General features: G+C 40.1%; 1 protein-coding gene across 1 annotated transcript in view; it reads right to left on the bottom strand.

Moving 5' to 3' along the window:
* Positions 1-16410, bottom strand: part of YLPM1 (YLP motif containing 1) — a 58053-nt gene extending 41643 nt beyond the window's left edge. Inside the window, exons 1-3 of the mRNA XM_036734640.1 lie at positions 15544-16410; positions 2260-2496; positions 493-672 (exon numbers count right to left, since the gene is read on the bottom strand). Coding sequence (XP_036590535.1) covers positions 493-672; positions 2260-2496; positions 15544-16410 — 1284 coding nt within the window. The remainder of the gene's footprint in view (positions 1-492; positions 673-2259; positions 2497-15543) is intronic.
* Positions 16411-18378: the final 1968 nt, after the last annotated feature.

Here is an 18378-nt window from a genome sequence, read left to right as displayed (position 1 = left end):
GGATTTAAATCAATTTCCTAAGACAATTCTAACAGCTGGAGACCACTATCTGACACCCTGAGTCTGGTAGTAAACAAGAAATTGTATAGTACAGCACTACCATGGGGCCTTCAAGTTCTATTTCAATGAGCAGAAACCCTCTCATATATAGGAAAAAGTGCCAGGTGACTGGAAAAACATTGCAGAAGACCCAACTGCTGGCTTTCACCTGATAATTTTAGTACTCTCCACATCTTACAAAGATAAGAATTGAAAAAGAAAAAGCAGAGTACTGTGGGAAAAGTGTTGGACTTGGAATCAGAGCACCAAGGCTCAAATCACAGCTTGACTTCTCTGGGCCTCTTGCTTCCTCATCGACAAAAAAAGAAGGTCAGACTAACAAGCTGATCTGGTTCTTTTATGCTCAAAATCTGTAATCCGATGATTCTGTGATTTTAGTCCTCAGGAACAAAGCTCAAATCCTTTATTCCAACAAGTTAAGGAGAAAGTAACCTGTATGTGTGGCGGTTGCTGAATGATCTGCTGGTACTGTTGCAGGATCTGCTGTAGCTGGGCATGCTTCTGCATTATTCCCTGATACTGAAAGCCAACTCGGTGATGCTGTTGCTGCTGCCAGTGTGCCGCTGCAGCCTGTAATTGTTTTAACCTGGCTTCTTCTTCAGGTTCTTCCGACTAAAGAAAAAAGACAAAAATCAAGGTTATCACACGATATATACACACACAAAAAAATCACTGAGATCTGCATAGTATTTTTAAATTTCCCATAGAGCCTTGAGTCCCTACAATTTATCTGACTAATTTGGGTCATCATTCTTACCATGCATGTGAAATGGCAAAGAAGGACTTCAACTTCATGGTTCTCCATAATAAGAGCACCTGCCTGACAGGGTTCTTGTGAGGATCAAACAAAGGAATATTTTGTAAAGGGCTGAGCACAATTCCTGGCCCACAGCAGGTACATGATAAATGTTAATTCCTTTATCCCACAAAGGCCCACACTCAATCATGAACATGGGAGTAGTTATTCTCATAATTATTAGTCAGAATCCTCAGATCTTCATCAGAAAGTAAACCTGTATATTTAAATATTTACTTCTTTTTCTCTATATAAAAACTGAAAAGAATTATGATCCTTTTCTTTCCATATTTTACAACTTTTATAACAAATGAGGTCAGGAAACTGATGTACTCCAAAAATTCCTTAGTTCAAGCTTCTTGGGGGAACGATGACCTTTGGATTAGCATAATTTCTACTCATTTTCCTGAACCAATACAGAATTGTATTTCATAATCACGATATGTCCTTAATGCTACTGCAATTCTAAGAACATACTGCCATATAATACAAAATAATTCAGAAATGACTTAAGAGTGAAATAAAAAAGGATACAATGTTTGACATCTTTCAAACTTTGAAAAATGGTATCTATAAACTACCCAAATATCCCTTCAATATCTAGAAGAACATAGTGGAGAGTCTCTCTATTATCTAAAACTAAGCTAAGAGAAAAGATACTTTCTTTAATCTATTAGATAGTGATGGATCTAGTTATGCGTTCTTTTCTAAAAGGTTATTTTTTGTGGCTGGTACATTTTGTTTTGAGATAACAGATGCTTCCCAAACAGCCCAAACCACCTGCTCCCCTGTTTATCCCCCTCCCTTCAATTAAGTAAAATCACCCAGTAGTATGCTTAGAACTCATATCACTTTTCAATTTTATAGCTTGCCAATTATAAATAGAAAAGGAAAGATGTATATTTCAACTCTGATAGCATGGAACTAATATGATCTATTGTATTTAACTTGGGTTTTGCTGCTTGTTAACGTTTCTTTACATTGGTTTTTTTATTGTTAGGAAAGTATTTTACTATACAATAACATTACAAAAACAAACAACTTTGAAAAACTTAAGAACTCTATCAACACAATTATCAACCACAATTTCAGAGTACCCAGGATGAAGCATACCAGCCATCTCCTGCTAGAACTGTGAGGGACCCAGGGTGCAGACCAAGATATGTATTTTTTGGACATGGCCAATGCAGGAATCTGTCCTGCCTGACTATGCAGATACATTACAAGGGTTTTGTTTTGCTCTTTCTTTTCTTTTTTAATTTTAATTTTTAACTTTATATTGTTAAAGTCAGGGCACATACTGTTCTTTTGACTTTTTACTCTCCAAAATTATACATAATACAACCTACATTATCAATTTAAAAATCCCCACTTAATGCCAAGGAATTAAGTGTATGGCTTACCTGGGGCTCATCAGGAGGGAGAGGAGGTGGAACCTCTTCACTTGGGGGTAGTAATGGAGGATCCTGAAACGGAGGAGGTTCAGATATTTGACTGGTTGTTGTAGTTTCTTCTTTCGCTGCCTCTGGTGCATCTTTCACTGCTCCAGGGCCCTTTAGTGGTTGCTGCCCCTGTGCATGTGCTTTTGCCCTTTGCTGCAGGCTAAGCAAGTGCTGTTTGTACCAATACTGTTGCTGTTCCTACAAAAGAAATCGTTTGTGAGAATCACCTGTATAAGCTACTTACCCTTGAAAAAGAGTTGAGGGAAATAAAGAGAGAGACAGAGAGAGCGCACAGTCTATCTGCCTGCCTTTTTCAGAAGGGACAAAGACAAAGCAAGAAAGAAAAAAATAGGTATTTGTAAGCTTTTTCAGCCACAGGCTAGAGAAGCAATTCCAATCTCTCCTCCTTGTGAGATATTAAAACAAACAAAACACCCATGGGACAAATAAAGTCGACACCTCTAGACACGTTCTCCACATCCCTCCCTCCTTTCTCTCATGCCATCTGATTCACCTAGAAGTGTGACTGATGTTTGGAAGTCATATCAGAAAAAGTACCAGTGATTCTCTTTTAACATTCACTTGGGGTTAATGTTTATGTTTATGCACATTTATCTCATCATCTTATACCTAAGGAGCACAATAAATTCCATTTCCTTCATGAAGCCTCTCAAGTACTCGAACTTCCACACGATCTCTCCTTTCTCTGAACTTACTGCAATTATAGTCTGTACCACAGACTTAACACTTTCTTTTATTATTTGCTAATTGCTTCAGGCCTGTTAATCATATTTTCCCAATTAAAATATAAGTTACTTATACCTGTATCCTCATCCTCCCCTCTACAACTTCCTACCCCCACTGGTATAGTATTGAGCACAAAGAGCCTGGGTGGTAAATCACCTCCCTTCTATATAGCCCTGAATCTTTCTATAATCCAGTACCTTGCTCAAAGGATCCCTATTTATTGCCTCTAACATAAAATACAAACTCCTCAACCTATCAGTTGAGGCCCTCTGCAACATGGCTCCTACCTACCTCTCCAGCTTTACTTAATATTGCTCCCCTGTATAAAATCTGCATTCTTGCCGCAATGGAATACTAGCTATTTTTCTGAATCTGATCTCTGGCATTTGCACAACCAGCACCCTTCCTCTCAGAATCCTTTTCTTCCTTCAAGGCTCAGCTCTCATATTTCATCTTCAGTGAAGCTAACCCCAATGCCTCTAGTTTTAAGTGTTCACTCTCTTCCTCCTTAAATTACCTTGGAATTACTTCTTTGTGTAAGCACTGCACCCCCACAGAACAATGTAAGCTTCTTGGAGTCAGAAGCTATTTTTTTGGTCTTTCAGCCCCAGAAACTAGCACATTGCTTTGAACACAGAACACAGCAGATGCTTTATAAATGCTTGTTGATTTGAAACAGAAATAGTCCACCTCTCTCTGTGTCTCCACCCTGAAGTGTAGTCCATACCTTACTTCAAAATTTTAAGAATCTGTGATTTCATTATTATAGGTACTGCTCTATAGATGAAAACTCAGGTAAATAGTTTTCAACTTTTTGGATAGCCAAAAAGTTTATCACCATGAAGCCTGATGGTGGAGCCACTTCAAAGTTCACTAGGATGCTCCTTTGACAATCACCAAGTAGCCACCACTGGGGGCAAACACCTGAAGACTTTCCAGCTGGGCAGGACCTACTACAGCTTGCCCTCAGCTGCCATAGTTTCTAGGAGCCCTTGGTCACCACGAAGCCAGAGTAAAGCATCAGAGAAGAACTTTAGTAAACAAAGAGTTTTCAACCTGACCTTCTGTGAAAAGACACTTCAGTACACAATAGTACACTTACAAATAAGCAAGCATAAAAGTCATACTGCTGACAACCAATGTTCACTATAACACACCATTAATTTTCTTCCAATACTTCAAACAATTATCCAAAAACAACATGCAGATGCAATCACTGGATGAGATGTTTTTGCTTAATTGTTTGTCTCTGTTTCAAGGGAGGGTCTCTGAATAAGGAGGTTGTTGAAATGACGAGGATGAAAAGACAAAGTCTTCAATGAAATGTTGTATATTTAAAAAAGAACAGAAAGAGAAAGAAAATAGACTTATCCAATAACTCAAAAGATTAACAAACTCTTCAAATACTGGCAGAAGTTGAAAAGAAGATCAGTCTGCAATTCCAAGATCAGCACTAAAAGTTATAAAGAAGCAGGCTATTCTTTAGAGACTAATGGCTACAGGTCTGAGAAGGGCATAGACCTAATATTATGAACCTTGCTGGGCTCTCAATACTTGCTGATTCACTGTTTTGTTTAACTCACTGGAGAGGAATCATCCAGTTCAATGACAGGAATGTCGACCCCATGGCTGGAAGTCAATAAATGAAAAGATAAAATGATACTACCCTTCAAAAATGTCTTCAGAGAAAAGTTAAAACATTATTTCTATTTTTGTCAGAATCACATAATTTGAATTTTTAAAAACTGTGCACTATTAAGTGCACTCAAAATTACTCAAAAATCACAGGAATAAGAGCCAGGTCTGAATTCCTATTCAGTGTCCTATACACTGGACCTTGTATCTCACATGAAATCTTAGTTTATCTATAAGAAAGCCATAACTCCAGTGATAACCCATGGGTCACATTTAAAAACAAAACCTGAATCAGTAATAATATAAATGCAAATCAAAACCCTGAGTTTTACCTCAGACCCTGCAAAATAGCAAAGATGACAAAAGACGGCAATGAGCAATGAAAGAAGGGCTTTGGGAAGATAGTCACGCATTACTGGTGCAGTTATGAATCTGTACAATTCATTTTGCAAAGCAATATGGAATTATGTAAATAAAGCAGCTAAAATGTCCATACTCTTTGACCCAAAGATTTGATTGCTAGGCTAAAACCTCAAAGAGGCCACGGATAAGAAGACAGTACCCATATACACCAAAATATTTTTAGCACCACTTTTTGTAATAGCAAAGAATTGAAAACAAAGTAGATGCCCACTGAATGGAGAATGGATAAATGAACTGTGGGTACACGAACATAATGGAATAGTATTGTGTTGGAAGAAATGATGAATGTGACAAACACTAAGAAGCAAGGAAAGATCTACATAAACTGATGCAGAATGAAGCAGAGCCAAAAAAATAACATATACAATGACTACAACAATATAAACAAAAAGAGCTACCAAAAATAAAGTGCTGCAAAATTATAAAGAATAAGCATGGCTCCAAAGAACTATAATAAGACACTCCCCACTCTACCACTTTTCAAAGGTGGAAGGTCCGTAAGCATATATTGCACATATTTTCAGACTTTTTCAATTAGTTATGCTGATTTTTTCCCCTCTTCTTTTTCTATTTTGTCTTTTTAAAATGCTTTTTATAATATGAGATGGCCCTCTGGGAGACTGAGGAGGAGGGAGAGGGATACTAGAGGAAACTAAGGTGATATTAAAAAAAAAAGATAGCCAGAAAAATGTGTATGTACACACACACACACACACACACACACACAAACAAAAACCCAAGTGAGCATTAAAGAAGTATACAAGGCTTATTTTGATTCAAATATGACTTCCTCACCCCTAACTACCCCCCCCATTTTTTTTCCCATAAAAACAAATTACAAATTTGTTCAAAAACAATCATTAAGTATCTATTTGTATAGAGAGTACTGGACTTGCTCTCAGGTACACCTGAGTTCAAATCCAGACTCAGACATTTACTAGCTGTGTGACTCTAGGCAAATCATTTAATGGTTGTCTTCCTCAGTTTCTTCATCTGTAAAATGGGGATAACTATCTACCTACCTCTCCCAGGGTTGTTATGAGGACAAAATGAAATAATATTTATAAAGTGCTTTGCAAACCTTAAAGTAGTCTATTAATGCTAGATATTACTATACAATTGTATATGGAAAATACTATAAGGTGCTTCAGGACAAGGAAATGCACAGTTTACATTTTGTTTTTAAAAGTGCCAAGTTAGTGTAAGCTGCCTCCTCCAGGAATGAATGAAAAAGCATATATTAATCAATTCCTATGTGCAAGGCCCCGTACTAAGGGCTGGTGATACAAAAAGAAAAGCAAGACATTCCTTACTCTCAAATAATTTACATTCTAATAGGGCAGGACAATATATACAAGTTTCAGCTTTGAGTCAACCTCAGTAGCGCAGCAATGCAGAAGACAAACACCTCCTTTAATGTCACTTCCACTGATAAGGCAAGTACCTCTTTCTGATGTTGGTTACATTCTGATTAAAGCTAGATAATGTAAATTTATTATAAGTCCATATCACTATTTATTAAATTCTCAATTTCTTAATATTCCAAAGCAAAAAACAAAGATAAAAAATTTTAATTTATATTTGTACTTCTACTCTTAAACTTAATCCACTAAGAGATTCTACCTGAATTAGGTTCATTGATAAATAACAACTTTAAGACTACAAGTATAAACAGTGCCAAAATTCATGAATTATAAAATCCAAAATATACAACAGTAAATGCTTACAAGCGTTACTTGCCATATACTGGTACTGACATGTTAAAAAAAAGTTTATAATACAATAAAGAGGAAAGTCTCTTGGTAATCAGAATTAATTTTAAGAATCACATCTGCCAAAAAACTTTTGTTCAAAATTACAATTTAATTGCTATTTGTGAAAGGAAGGCGAATTCAAGTGTACGGAAGAGGCCAGGGTATAAATTGCACACTCTGATTTGGAATGACTGTAGGCAAACTTTCTAATGTTCAGATGACACTGGACTCTAGTGGGTTAGAGTTATAAGTGGTCTTTCAGGGGAACTGTGCCAGGAGAACCATAGGGGAACTTGTAGTTGGAATGACACCAATGTGGGGATTCTAAACAGAAATACCTCCCTAATAATCTTGCCCTAATACCTAAAATGCTACTCTTTCTTGATTCTTTTCCTTGTCTTAAGATAACAGAAGTGAAAGTTAAAAAAAACCTTTGAAATAAACTGGTATAACCCCCTCAAACTTACAGATGACAAAATCAAGCCCCCACGAGGTTAAATGACTTACCCAAGGTCAAAAGGTTGTAATAACAGAGTCAGAATTCAAACCCTTGTCATTTGATTACAAATTCAGTGTTCCTTCCCACTATACCAAACTGCCCCCCCTCAATCCTCCTATAACTTATTTTCCATGGGGAAATATGCCATCACAATTTCTTAAATAATATGCTTTAGTGCTCAATTTCCAATGCTAATGCAATAGAAAGGTAAAACTGTATAGTTAACGCTTGAGAATGGCATTACATGCCTGTCACGGATTTGCTTTGTCCTGATCTGTGATTTTACTGGTGTACAGAACTCCCAGTAAGAAAGCCTCTTCCAAATAGAATGGCAGAAACTGGGTATAGACCAAAGTCTGACACCATATACCAAAATAAGGTCCAAATGGGTACACGATTTAGATATAAATCTATAAACAAATTAAGGAAGCAAGGAATAGTTTATCTGTCAGCTTTATGGAAAATGGAGGAATTTATAACCAAATAAGAGATAGAGAACATTATGAAATGCAAAATGCATAATTTTAATTACATTAAATTGAAAAGTTTTTGCACAAAGCCAATGTAACCAAGATTAGGAGAGAAGCAGAAAACTGGGAAAGAATTTTTACAACTAGTGTCTCTGATAAAGGTCTCATTTCTAAAATATATAGAGAACTGAGTCAAATTTACAAGAATACAAGTCATTCTCCAATTGATAAATGGTCAAAGGATATGAACAGGCAGTTTCCAGAGGAAGAAATTAAAGCTATCTATAGTCATATGAAAAAATGCTCTAAATCACTACTGGTTAGAGAAATGCAAATCAAAACAACTCTGAGGTACCACCTCACAGCTATCAGATTGGCTAACATGACAAAACAGGAAAATGATAAATGCTGGAGAAGATGTGGGAAAAGTGGAACACTAATTCATTGCTGGCGGTAGTGTGAACTGATCCAACCATTCTGGAGAGCAATTTGGAACTATGCCCAAAGGGCTATAAAAATGTGCATACCCTTTGACCCAGCAATACCACTTCTAGGGCTGTATCCCAAAGAGAGCATAAAAATGGGAAAAGGACCCACATGTACAAAAATATTTATAGCAGCCCTTTTTGTGGCGGCCAAGAACTGGAAATTGAGGGGATGCCCATCAATTGGTTAATAGCTGAACAAGTTGGGGTATATGAATGTAATGGAATACTATTGTGCTATAAGAAATAATGAGCAGGCAAACTTTGAGAAAACCTGGAAAATCTTATATGAGCTGATGCAGAGTGCAGTTATCTATTGAAAAATTCACTCTCATTTTGCTCAAGTAACGAATATAAGCTGATAAGAGTGTCTGCTTAAGTCAGTCAACAAGCATTTATTAAGTGCTTACCAAGTGCCAGGCACTGTGCTAAGCCCTCAAGAAGCTCACATTCTAATGGGGGAGACAATATGCAAACAACTATGTAAGAACCTACAAGATATGCACAATGTAAACTGGAAGTAATCTTGGCAGGGATACATCAGCATTAAGGGAGGCTGGGATAGCTTTTTGTAGAGGTGATTTTAGCTGAGACTTGAAGAAAGTCAGGGAAGCTAAGAGGCAGAAATGAAAAGGGAGAGCATTCTAGGCACGGAGGACAGCCAGGGTCACTGGCTCTCAGAATACCTGGAGGGTAGTGAAGCTCATGAAGACTGAAAAGGTAGGAAGAGGCTGGCTTATGAAAGGCTTTACAAGCCAGTGGATTTTAGGTTTGATCCTGGAGGTAACAGTTGGTATTAACTAAATTCTTCATTTACCTCTAGGAATATCTTCTCCCCAACTAATGGAAGGCTAGGGCAGCTAGGTGGCACAGTGGAAAGAGCACTGGGCCGGGAGTCAGGAAGACTTGAATTCAAATCCAGCTTTTGGGCTAGGAGTCAGGAAGACTTGAGTTCAAATCCGGCTTCAGACACTTAGTAGCTGTGTGACCCTGGGCAAATAACTTCACCCTGTTTGCCTCAGTTTCCTCATCTGTAAAATGAGCTGGAGAAGGAAATGGCAAACCACTCCAGTATCTTTGCCAAGAAAAACCCAAATGGGGTCACGAAAAGTCAGGCACAACTAAAATAACTCAACAATAAGAGAAAGTCAATCATCATTCCTTTCAACCTTTGATCTGTGTAAAACACAAAGCGAATTCAGTCAGTCAACAAGCATTCCAGGGCTTAGAATGTGCCAAGCAATGTACAAAGTGCTAAGGATACAGAAGCAGTCCCTACTCACATTCTCTGTCCTGCATTAAAATGTGAGGAGCTCCCATCCTAATGGGGGAAACCAAAAGAGGAGATCGATAAGTTCAGGAAACAGCACACGTAGAGAAATAGATTAGTAATGGGGAATTGTAATGATGCCAGTATCTGCTGGAATTATCTGTTTGCCAAAAGTAGTACAGTTATTATCTTTTTGACTTACCTTAGTGATAATTTTACTCTTCCAAATGAAAGGGAAATTTTATTCTGGAACTGACACTTAATATGCCAAAGGACCTTGTTGTTGGAGGGAAAATTATGGAAACCTTGAGAAGAAAATAGTATTCCCTCATAAAGTTTAAGGAAAAAAGGAGAGGAAAGCTGGGTATAGCCCAATACATAGCCTAGAATTTTAGGAGAGTAGATTCTAACGGATTCACAGGACTGACATGAAGGATCCTAGGGGCTAAAATTCCATAGTGGGACAGCATAGAAGGGATGAAAAATTCTTAAGAACAAAATTCTGAAGACATATAAGGAAAAAATTTCTATAAAAAAAGGGAGTTGGCTCAAGTGACCAAAGTAGAGGCACAGAACTCGAACACCTGAGATCTTTTAAAGATAATGTACAAAAGAATAAAATAAGTACAAGTAAGAGAGGATATATAAAATCAAGGCATAGTATTGTAAGCACAGGGTTAGGAGAGCCAAGGAACAGTTTAATGAGCTGCACAGCCAGTAAAAATAAATAAGACTGCTGCTCAAGGTGCTAAGGATCATATCTGACAGAGAATGCAGAGTTGTTTATTCTTAGTTTGTAGGGTTTTTTCTCTGCAAAGGAGAATGACCTTTAGAGGGGAAAGAACAGAACAAAAATGGCTAAAGTGGAGGAAGAGAGTGATATCCAATATATATAAGGGGATAGGAAGAGATCACCAAGTTGGCTTAGTCATCTAGCTCAGATTATGGACATGCTCAAGAAACGAAAAAACTAGAGCGAGTGATTGCTAAACCAAGAAAGATCAAGAATAGGAGATGTTACTACCACAACTGGAAATTTAAGTGCTAATATTCAAAATAAGAGAAAAGAATAATCTGTAAGCTACAGATCAATGAGTGCAACTTCAATTCCTGGGAAGATTTTAAAAGAGACTAAAGAAATCATAAAGTAATCCATGATCAGGAGAGCTAGCATTGTTTCAAGAATTTCAAGAACAAGTCATATGAGACTTTGGGTTCCTGGGTCTCTCTGGAGGGCCCAAGCTCAGTGAAGCAATGTCCAATTACTCTGCAGTGGCTTTCATATATATATTATATGAGGAAAAGTGTTAAGAGTCATCCAAGTTCTGAGAATACCTACATCTGGTGGCTTATTTTCCAAGAGAGGTTTTTAAACCTCCCCCCTGCCCCCAACAGTGAATCCACAATGGACTCAAGAAAAACTGACAACTGACCAGTAGGAGCCAGATGATATCTACTCTCACAAACGTTTTATCACAGTATTAAAAATAAATTTTAAAGTACAGGATTGAGAACAAGGAGATGAAGAAGTGAATATGGCTGCTCAATTTTTCTGGGATGCTGACACAGAAAACATTGTGATGTTTTTACGAGTGTTCTGTGTTGTAGCTGTATTTGGTTATTCCTACTATTTTCATCATTTGACGAGCAGGGCAAAGAACAGATGATGAAGAAATGTGAGTTAGCTATATTCCTGGTTGGTAATTCAACAAACAAGCATTTGTACCTATGTTTGTTAAAATAAAGATTGGTTCAGTTTACTAGCTAGACCTTATAAGAGAAGCTAAGCAGTATGAGCCAATCTGGGAATTTCATGCGTAGATATCATCTACTTATTTTACCTTAGACAAAGTACCAGTTTTCAAAGAATGGTAACAATGATTCAGTCATCCTACAAAGAATAGCAACAATGATACCAACTTGTCTGGTTATTTGTTGCCATCACCTCCAAGCCTGAGTCTCTTCCTCCTTTTTCAAGGATCACAGAAACACAGCTCTAGAGGTGGAAAACACCTCAGAGATCCTCTGGTCTGACCCCTTCGTTTTACAGATGAGGAAACTGAAGCCCAGGAAGTTAAGTAACTTCCCCAACCTCATACAGCTGGTAAGCATCAGAAGGAGGATTTAAACCCAGGTCCTCTGGCTTGAATCAAGTGTTCTTTCCACTGTACCAGGTTCCCTCCTAAAAGAAGGCCAGTACCTGTACTCAGTCTTCCTTCGGACCTCAACCCTTGTCCTTGTACTTGAGGACTACGATAATCACACTAATGTGGACATAATGTTCCTTTAAATATCCTGGTCCCACCAATCTGTCACTCTTCAACTACAATGGCCTACCTCCCTTTCACCTTCCCTCAGCTATCCCCAGGAGTGATCACACAATAATAATACCATCCCTTCATGGTATGAGCTTCTAATATTCTCTTCTTTTACCTTTCCTCTCTCCCACTATTTTACTTCTCCCTCTTCTTCATCCTTATCTCCACCTTTAGTCCCAACACCATCTCCCTACTTTCTCCCTCACTTTCTTGCCATCAGTTTGGACAAGTTAAACTATGCATTATCCTCCACCTTTGAATCCCTTGCTCTTCTGTTCTTCCACCATTCACACCTGCCCATCCTCAACCCTAAGTCACCCTACCATTACTGCCCCTGCCGCCGCCGCCGCCACCACTTCCGCCACCACTTGCCTTTTCTGCTCATACTTCTTGGGCTGCTAGAGAAGTAGTCAGACAACCATAACGGCTAAGTCCAATAAAAATCAATGTAATATCTAATATTACTAGACTCCTTGCTATTGTTATAGGCCAATCCTTTTACCCCTCCCTGAATCATTTTCTCCCTACAGTGCCTGCTATTCTTGTCCCTTTCCTCAAGCCCCAAGACTACTTCTCCTCTATTCCTCCCTCTATTCACGTCCTTGATTTCATCCCCTCCAAGAAACTTCCCTAATTGATCATTCCTTCCCTTATCACAAATCATTCCTTATCTAACTAGCTCATTCCCCAATACCTAAAAACACTCTCAAGCTTCATTCATCCTTAATAAAGCCTTCACTCATCCGTATCTTCCATTCACCTTACTGTCTTATGGCCTTCCTCCATTCCCTCACTGCCAGATTCTATACAAAGAGCTGTCTATACTCAGTGCCTCCACTTCTTCACTTTTCAACCCTTGGCTTTGGAACCTTCCACCATATTGAAATTGCTCTCTCAAAAGTGAAAAATGACCTCAACTACCAAATCCAATGGCATTTTCTCAGTCTTCTTCCTTTAAGTATTCTGCTGCATTTGACACTACCAACTAACCCTTCCTCCCTGAATGTTCTCTCCTCCCCTAGTTTCCATAAATGGTTCACAAAAGATTATAAACATACAGTTGCAAAGGACGTTAGAGATAAAGAGTCCAACCCCCTCATTTTATGGATAAGGAACCAGAGGCACAAGAGGAGGTAAAGTGACTTGCCCTGGGTTGTTGCTGTTTGTCCTTCATTTTCAAAAAGGACCAATGACATCACAGGTGATGTCTTGACTTGCTTGTGAATTGGAGTTAAGTGAGGCAGAGTGGCACAAAATTGTAGACTTGTTTTTTCTTCTAAGCCATTGAAGTCTAGTGGTTAAGACAAAAGTCAAGAAGACTGGCAATGACCCAGGATGTAGTGGATGATCTTGTCATCTTCAATGTCTGATCAGGCTCTAAGTACTCTACAATGCCTGTTTCAGCTACCTTCAAGATCACTGGAACAAAGTGTTCTCATCCTCCCACTCTGCCAGGGAAAGTCTTCAAAGACTTGGGATAGACACCCCTCTAACTTACCCGCAGGTTTGAAGCCTATCAGTTCCCCTCAACCTGGTTTTGCCCATCTGCTGAGACGATTTATTGGGGCATGGTCACTGCATGTTATAGCTTCTTGGAGCCACAGGTGAGAGTTGAGTGCCAGGTGGATGAGCAGCCCTGAAAAGGGGTCAGCAAGCCCTCATACCAGAGGTGCTAGTCCTTCATAAACAACCCATACACCCCTGGATTACACAGGCAGTAAACAGCAAAACCACAACTCAACCCAAATCCAGTGTTCTTTATACTATACCACACCCTTCCCTTCTCTTAATGAGATAATACTTACAAAGTATTTATCAAATGATTGGAACATAGGCACTTAATGAAGGTATTATTTCCTTCTTCCCTCCTTTCTAAACCTGTTCTTTCTCCATCTTCTTTGCTGAATCATCACACCTCTCTATTCTCAGATCTCAGATCTCACCCTCTATTCACAGATTTCTCCCAAGGTCTGTCCTGGGCTCTTTTTTCTTTTTTAACTCTCTCTCCCTTTCCATTATCTTTTCAACTCCCATGGGCAGGCTCTCAGGAACTCTAGTACCACACTTCCAACTGCTTCCTCCACATAGGTATCATATTCTATCAATAATTCAAACTAAATTTGTCCAAAACCAAACTCATATTCTTCCTTAAGCCTGCTCTTCTTCCAAACTTCCCTATTTCCACGGATGGTACCACCAGTTTCCCAATTACTCTGGTTAATAATTCTAGAGTTATCTTTGACTCTTCTCTCTTCTCACCCAATACCACCTCTCCCCCAGCCAACCAGTTGCCAAGTCCTGTTCCTTCTGTTGCCTTCTCCATTGCTACCACCCTAAATCCAGGCCTCATCTCCCCCGGCCAGAACTATTATTGTCTCCAGTTTCTCCCCATCACCAATCTTTCCTTCACAAAGCAGCAGTTCCTGATTGCCTAGTAGATAAAATACAACCCCATTAACACCGACCTATACTTATTTCATTTTATTCCACTTTATTATACATTACAGCCAAACTGGAATACTAAGAGTTCTCTAGACTTGATATTCTATCTCCTGACTTCATGTAGTCACACAAGCTGGTGCTCTGCCTTTCAAAATCCTATCTTCCTCTGAGGTCCAGCTCAAGCACTATCTCATCTACAAAACCTTTTCATATCCTCAACATCACCCCCTCTACTCCCAATCATTAACATTTTCTCTCTCCTCAAATTACCTTGTATTATCTGTTCATAGGTTGTACTCCTCCAATTCTAACCCTAGAAAAATATAAGCTCCTTAAGGGCAGACTTCTTGTCTCCCTAGTCTAGAAAAGTACCTACTTTGCACTTAATGTTTGTTGAATTCAACTGAATTACTGAGGGTCAACAAGACAGAATTCATCTATTTGTTGCAGAGTAAAAGACATATGAGTTTATAACTAATTTTCTGAGCCACTGATTCCTCAAAAAGGTCAAATGTAAAGAGAAAAACCCGTGTAACTCCAAAGGAAGTGCTTCATGAGAAGGAGCTCTTAAAAACAAAACAATTACCACTCTTAACAAGGTCACCCTTGACCAGACAATCCTCATTTGCAAAAACAGTTAGAACTGGGCAATGAAAAGAACCCTAGTTAGGAACTTAAAATGTTTAGATACAAATGGCTTTCAAAATTAATAAAAAACAGTTAAAATCAGGCAAATACTAATATATTCAGATTATAACACAAACCAGTTTTCTTTATCTTTTCAATGGAAATTTTGTTTTAAATTATTATGGAAAAGCCATTTATCATATTTAGCAAAAATCTTGAACCTAGTAGCTCTTTTTAAAGTTAAATTTGAAATTTAACTGAGATGTCATCCTTTACTCATCTCACTAATCCTGAGCATTTAAAATCTAAAAATGTTTACTGTTTTATAAATTATAAATATCTCTCTTTTAAGCAGAGAAGAGTCTGTGCAACCTTGATTATTTTCTTGGTCTGTATGCTTGGGCTAGACCTTTTACACTTTTATAATCCTCTGGATTTATTCCTAGTAAAGTGAATCCTATTAATCACAAATGACCCCTCCAGATTCCAAAATAGGCATGCTTCATTAAGGAACTTTCTTTAGTGAGTGAATCTTAAGATCCCCAACTGACAAACGCTCTAACATGAATGCTTACCTGTGGGGTCATAGTGGAAGGATCTGGTTGAGGCGCTGGCTGCTCAGCACTCGTGTTCTTGGCACCACTCTCCAATGGCTCTTGCTGGGCAGTTGTACTGGTACCAGAAGGGCTGGGTTGTGGCGGAGCCAGTTGTGATTTGGAATGGGACTGAGAGGAGTGGGAAGGAGATGACTGGGACTGGGGCAAGTAAGCCTGGGAATGGGGCAAGTAAGACTGAGAGGAGCTGGAGTAGGAAGAAGAGGACTGGGAAGGTGCAATGTAGGACTGGGGTGGGGACTGGGAAGGGGATGGTTGAGCTGGTGCCAGGTAGGATTGGGATGAGGACTGGGGGAAGTAAGAGGGCGGAGGCTGACTGGGGGGCATGTAGGTTTGGGATGGGGGGATGTAGGAACCGGGGGGGACTGGGGGAGACTCGGGGGGTGAATCCAACTCCATGGGTACTGGGCCAGGGGGCCCGTCTCGGTGCTGCTGCTGGAGCATCTGATGCTTGTACTGCTGCTGCTTCTGATAGCTTAGGACCGGCCCCGGCGGCGGGGGCATCGGCGGAGGCGGCGGCTGCCAGTCCCCGTAGCCCCCGCCCGGCATGACCGGAGGGGGCGGCAGGGGGGGCGGGGGGAGGTGATGGGGCTGGAGGACGCACTGCATCTGCTTCTGGTGCATCTGCTGCAGCTGCTGGAGCTGCGCCAAGTGCTGCTCGCGGAAGCTCAGGAAGCCCGAAGAGGCAGGGGCCGCCGGCGCCGCCGCGCTCGAGTAGCCGCCGGGGCCCGGGGAGGCCTCGGGGAGCCCCACGGGCGGGGGCGGTGGAGGCACCGGAGGCGGCGGGTAATGGCTGGCTCCGCCATACCGGCCCCAAGTCGGGTACATGTCGGAGGACGGGGCAGAGCGATCCCCGGCGCCGTTACTCGTCGCAACCGACCCAGAGGTCTGCAGCCGCCGCGACAACCGGAACTCGCGGCGTCTCCAGGCCCCGGAGTGTGTAAACGGAGCGCACAAATGCGCAGGCGCCGAACGCCTTCGCCCGCGACTGCAGAGGCGAAGGCAGGGGCGGGGTCTAGGCCAGTGCGCTTGCGCACTAACCATCGAGAGGAGAACAAAGGCAAGGTAGAGCGGCCCTGTCTTGAGTTGACTCTTGGTTGCCATCTTCCTTCAGGCGCGGAAATTGTCCCCGACGGTGGAACGTTGCCATACAATCACAGACTGTTTAGAGCCCCATGCCCTGGAAGCCCTGGAAGATGTGGTCGGTGCCACAAGATCAGAGGTCAAGAGTTGGAAGGGACTTTGGACGTCAAAAAATCTACTCCTCTCATTTTGCAGATGACGAAGCTGAGACCCAAATGTCCATGGTTGCCCAAGCCTCTCCACGATCTGATTCAAGCTGCCTTTCCAACCCGATCTCCCCCAACCGATCTAGTGAAAATTAGAATGAGAGATTTAGAATTGAAAGGAAACGAGTCTTCTAGACCACCCCATTTCCATTTTTTTTAACAGATGGGTAAATGAAAACCCGAATGTGAATGGTTCCTGATGTTCAACAGCAGGAATTCTCAAGTTGGGGTCTTTTAAAAAAAGAATTGACAATTGTATTTCAATATAATCGGTTTTTTATGTACTTTTATTCCGTGCATTTAAAAACATAATTCTGGGAAGGGGCTTCACCACACTACCAAAGGAGTTCAGGAGGGTCAAAAAACGGTTTAAGAAGCACGTTCTGCTTAGGTAGTTCACAAGGGAACACAGAAAGCAAGAGTAGTGTTGATACTACCATAATAAGTTAAATATACACTTTTTAAAAATTAAGGTATATGTTATAGAGTTTCCCAGTGTTGTATACAACCTTATTTCTGTTTGTTTTACCTTCTATGTGGAAATGTTTGTTTGTTGGTACTTGTCAAGTTCATGATTTTTTTAAAAAAATTTTTTAAAAGAAGAAACTCTGCTTTACAGAGTCAGCAGCATTTTCTCCACAATTCAAATTCCTTAGACTGGCATTTAATGTCCTCTGCAATCTGACTTGACCTGTCTTTCCCATCTTAATTCCTATAGCTGCCCTAAAAAACTCCACCCCACCCAACCCAAATTCTTTAGAATCCTGTCTGTTTCTTCAACTGTAAAATAGATGAGGCAGTTGGACTAAAGAATAAGGACTCCAAAGTCCTTTATAGCTCTAAATCCTTTCATTCCTACCCATGCCATGCTCATTCCCACCTTTCTGTAGTTGCTTGGCCTGGGATACCACCATGCCCCTCATCTAAATCCTCTCAATCTATAAAGGCCCACCTGCTTCAGGAAATTTTCTTTGACATTGTGAAGTCACATTATTCTCTTTTTTTCTCTGAATTCCTATATGGACCATACCACCTCTCATTTGCTTCTATACTTTTCACACTTCTTTGTTCCATGTGTGTTACTCTCATCTTATCAACCAAACTGTAATCTGCGGGCAAGGAATGTGTTTTCTTATTTCCCTCAATGGTAGCACAGAGATGAGAACACATCAGGTAACCAAGAGACTTGGTGACTTGAAGATGGGGAAAATAACTATTACAGACTATCTCTCTGAGGACATATGTTACCAGAAGAATACCTGTGTTTGGAATTTGGGAACAGGTTGGTCAAGATGTACAGCTGAGATTTTTCCCATCTTCCTCTCCGTACAGTATCTAGAGATGACGTTACCTGGCAGAGCTAGCCCAGCACACCAATCAGTAGTCAATAAGAATTTAGTAAGCAATGTGCTTACTAGGGATATGAAAATAAAAATGAAAGTCTCTGTCCCCCTGGAGATTACAGTCTATCTGGGAAATATCCCTAGTATAAATAAGTTTGAAATAT

The sequence above is a fragment of the Trichosurus vulpecula genome, chromosome 8 (genome assembly GCF_011100635.1).
Source record: "Trichosurus vulpecula isolate mTriVul1 chromosome 8, mTriVul1.pri, whole genome shotgun sequence".
NCBI classification, from domain to species: domain Eukaryota; kingdom Metazoa; phylum Chordata; class Mammalia; order Diprotodontia; family Phalangeridae; genus Trichosurus; species Trichosurus vulpecula.
Note: the sequence above shows the minus strand (reverse complement) of the source record. Positions and strands in the feature narration are given on the sequence as shown.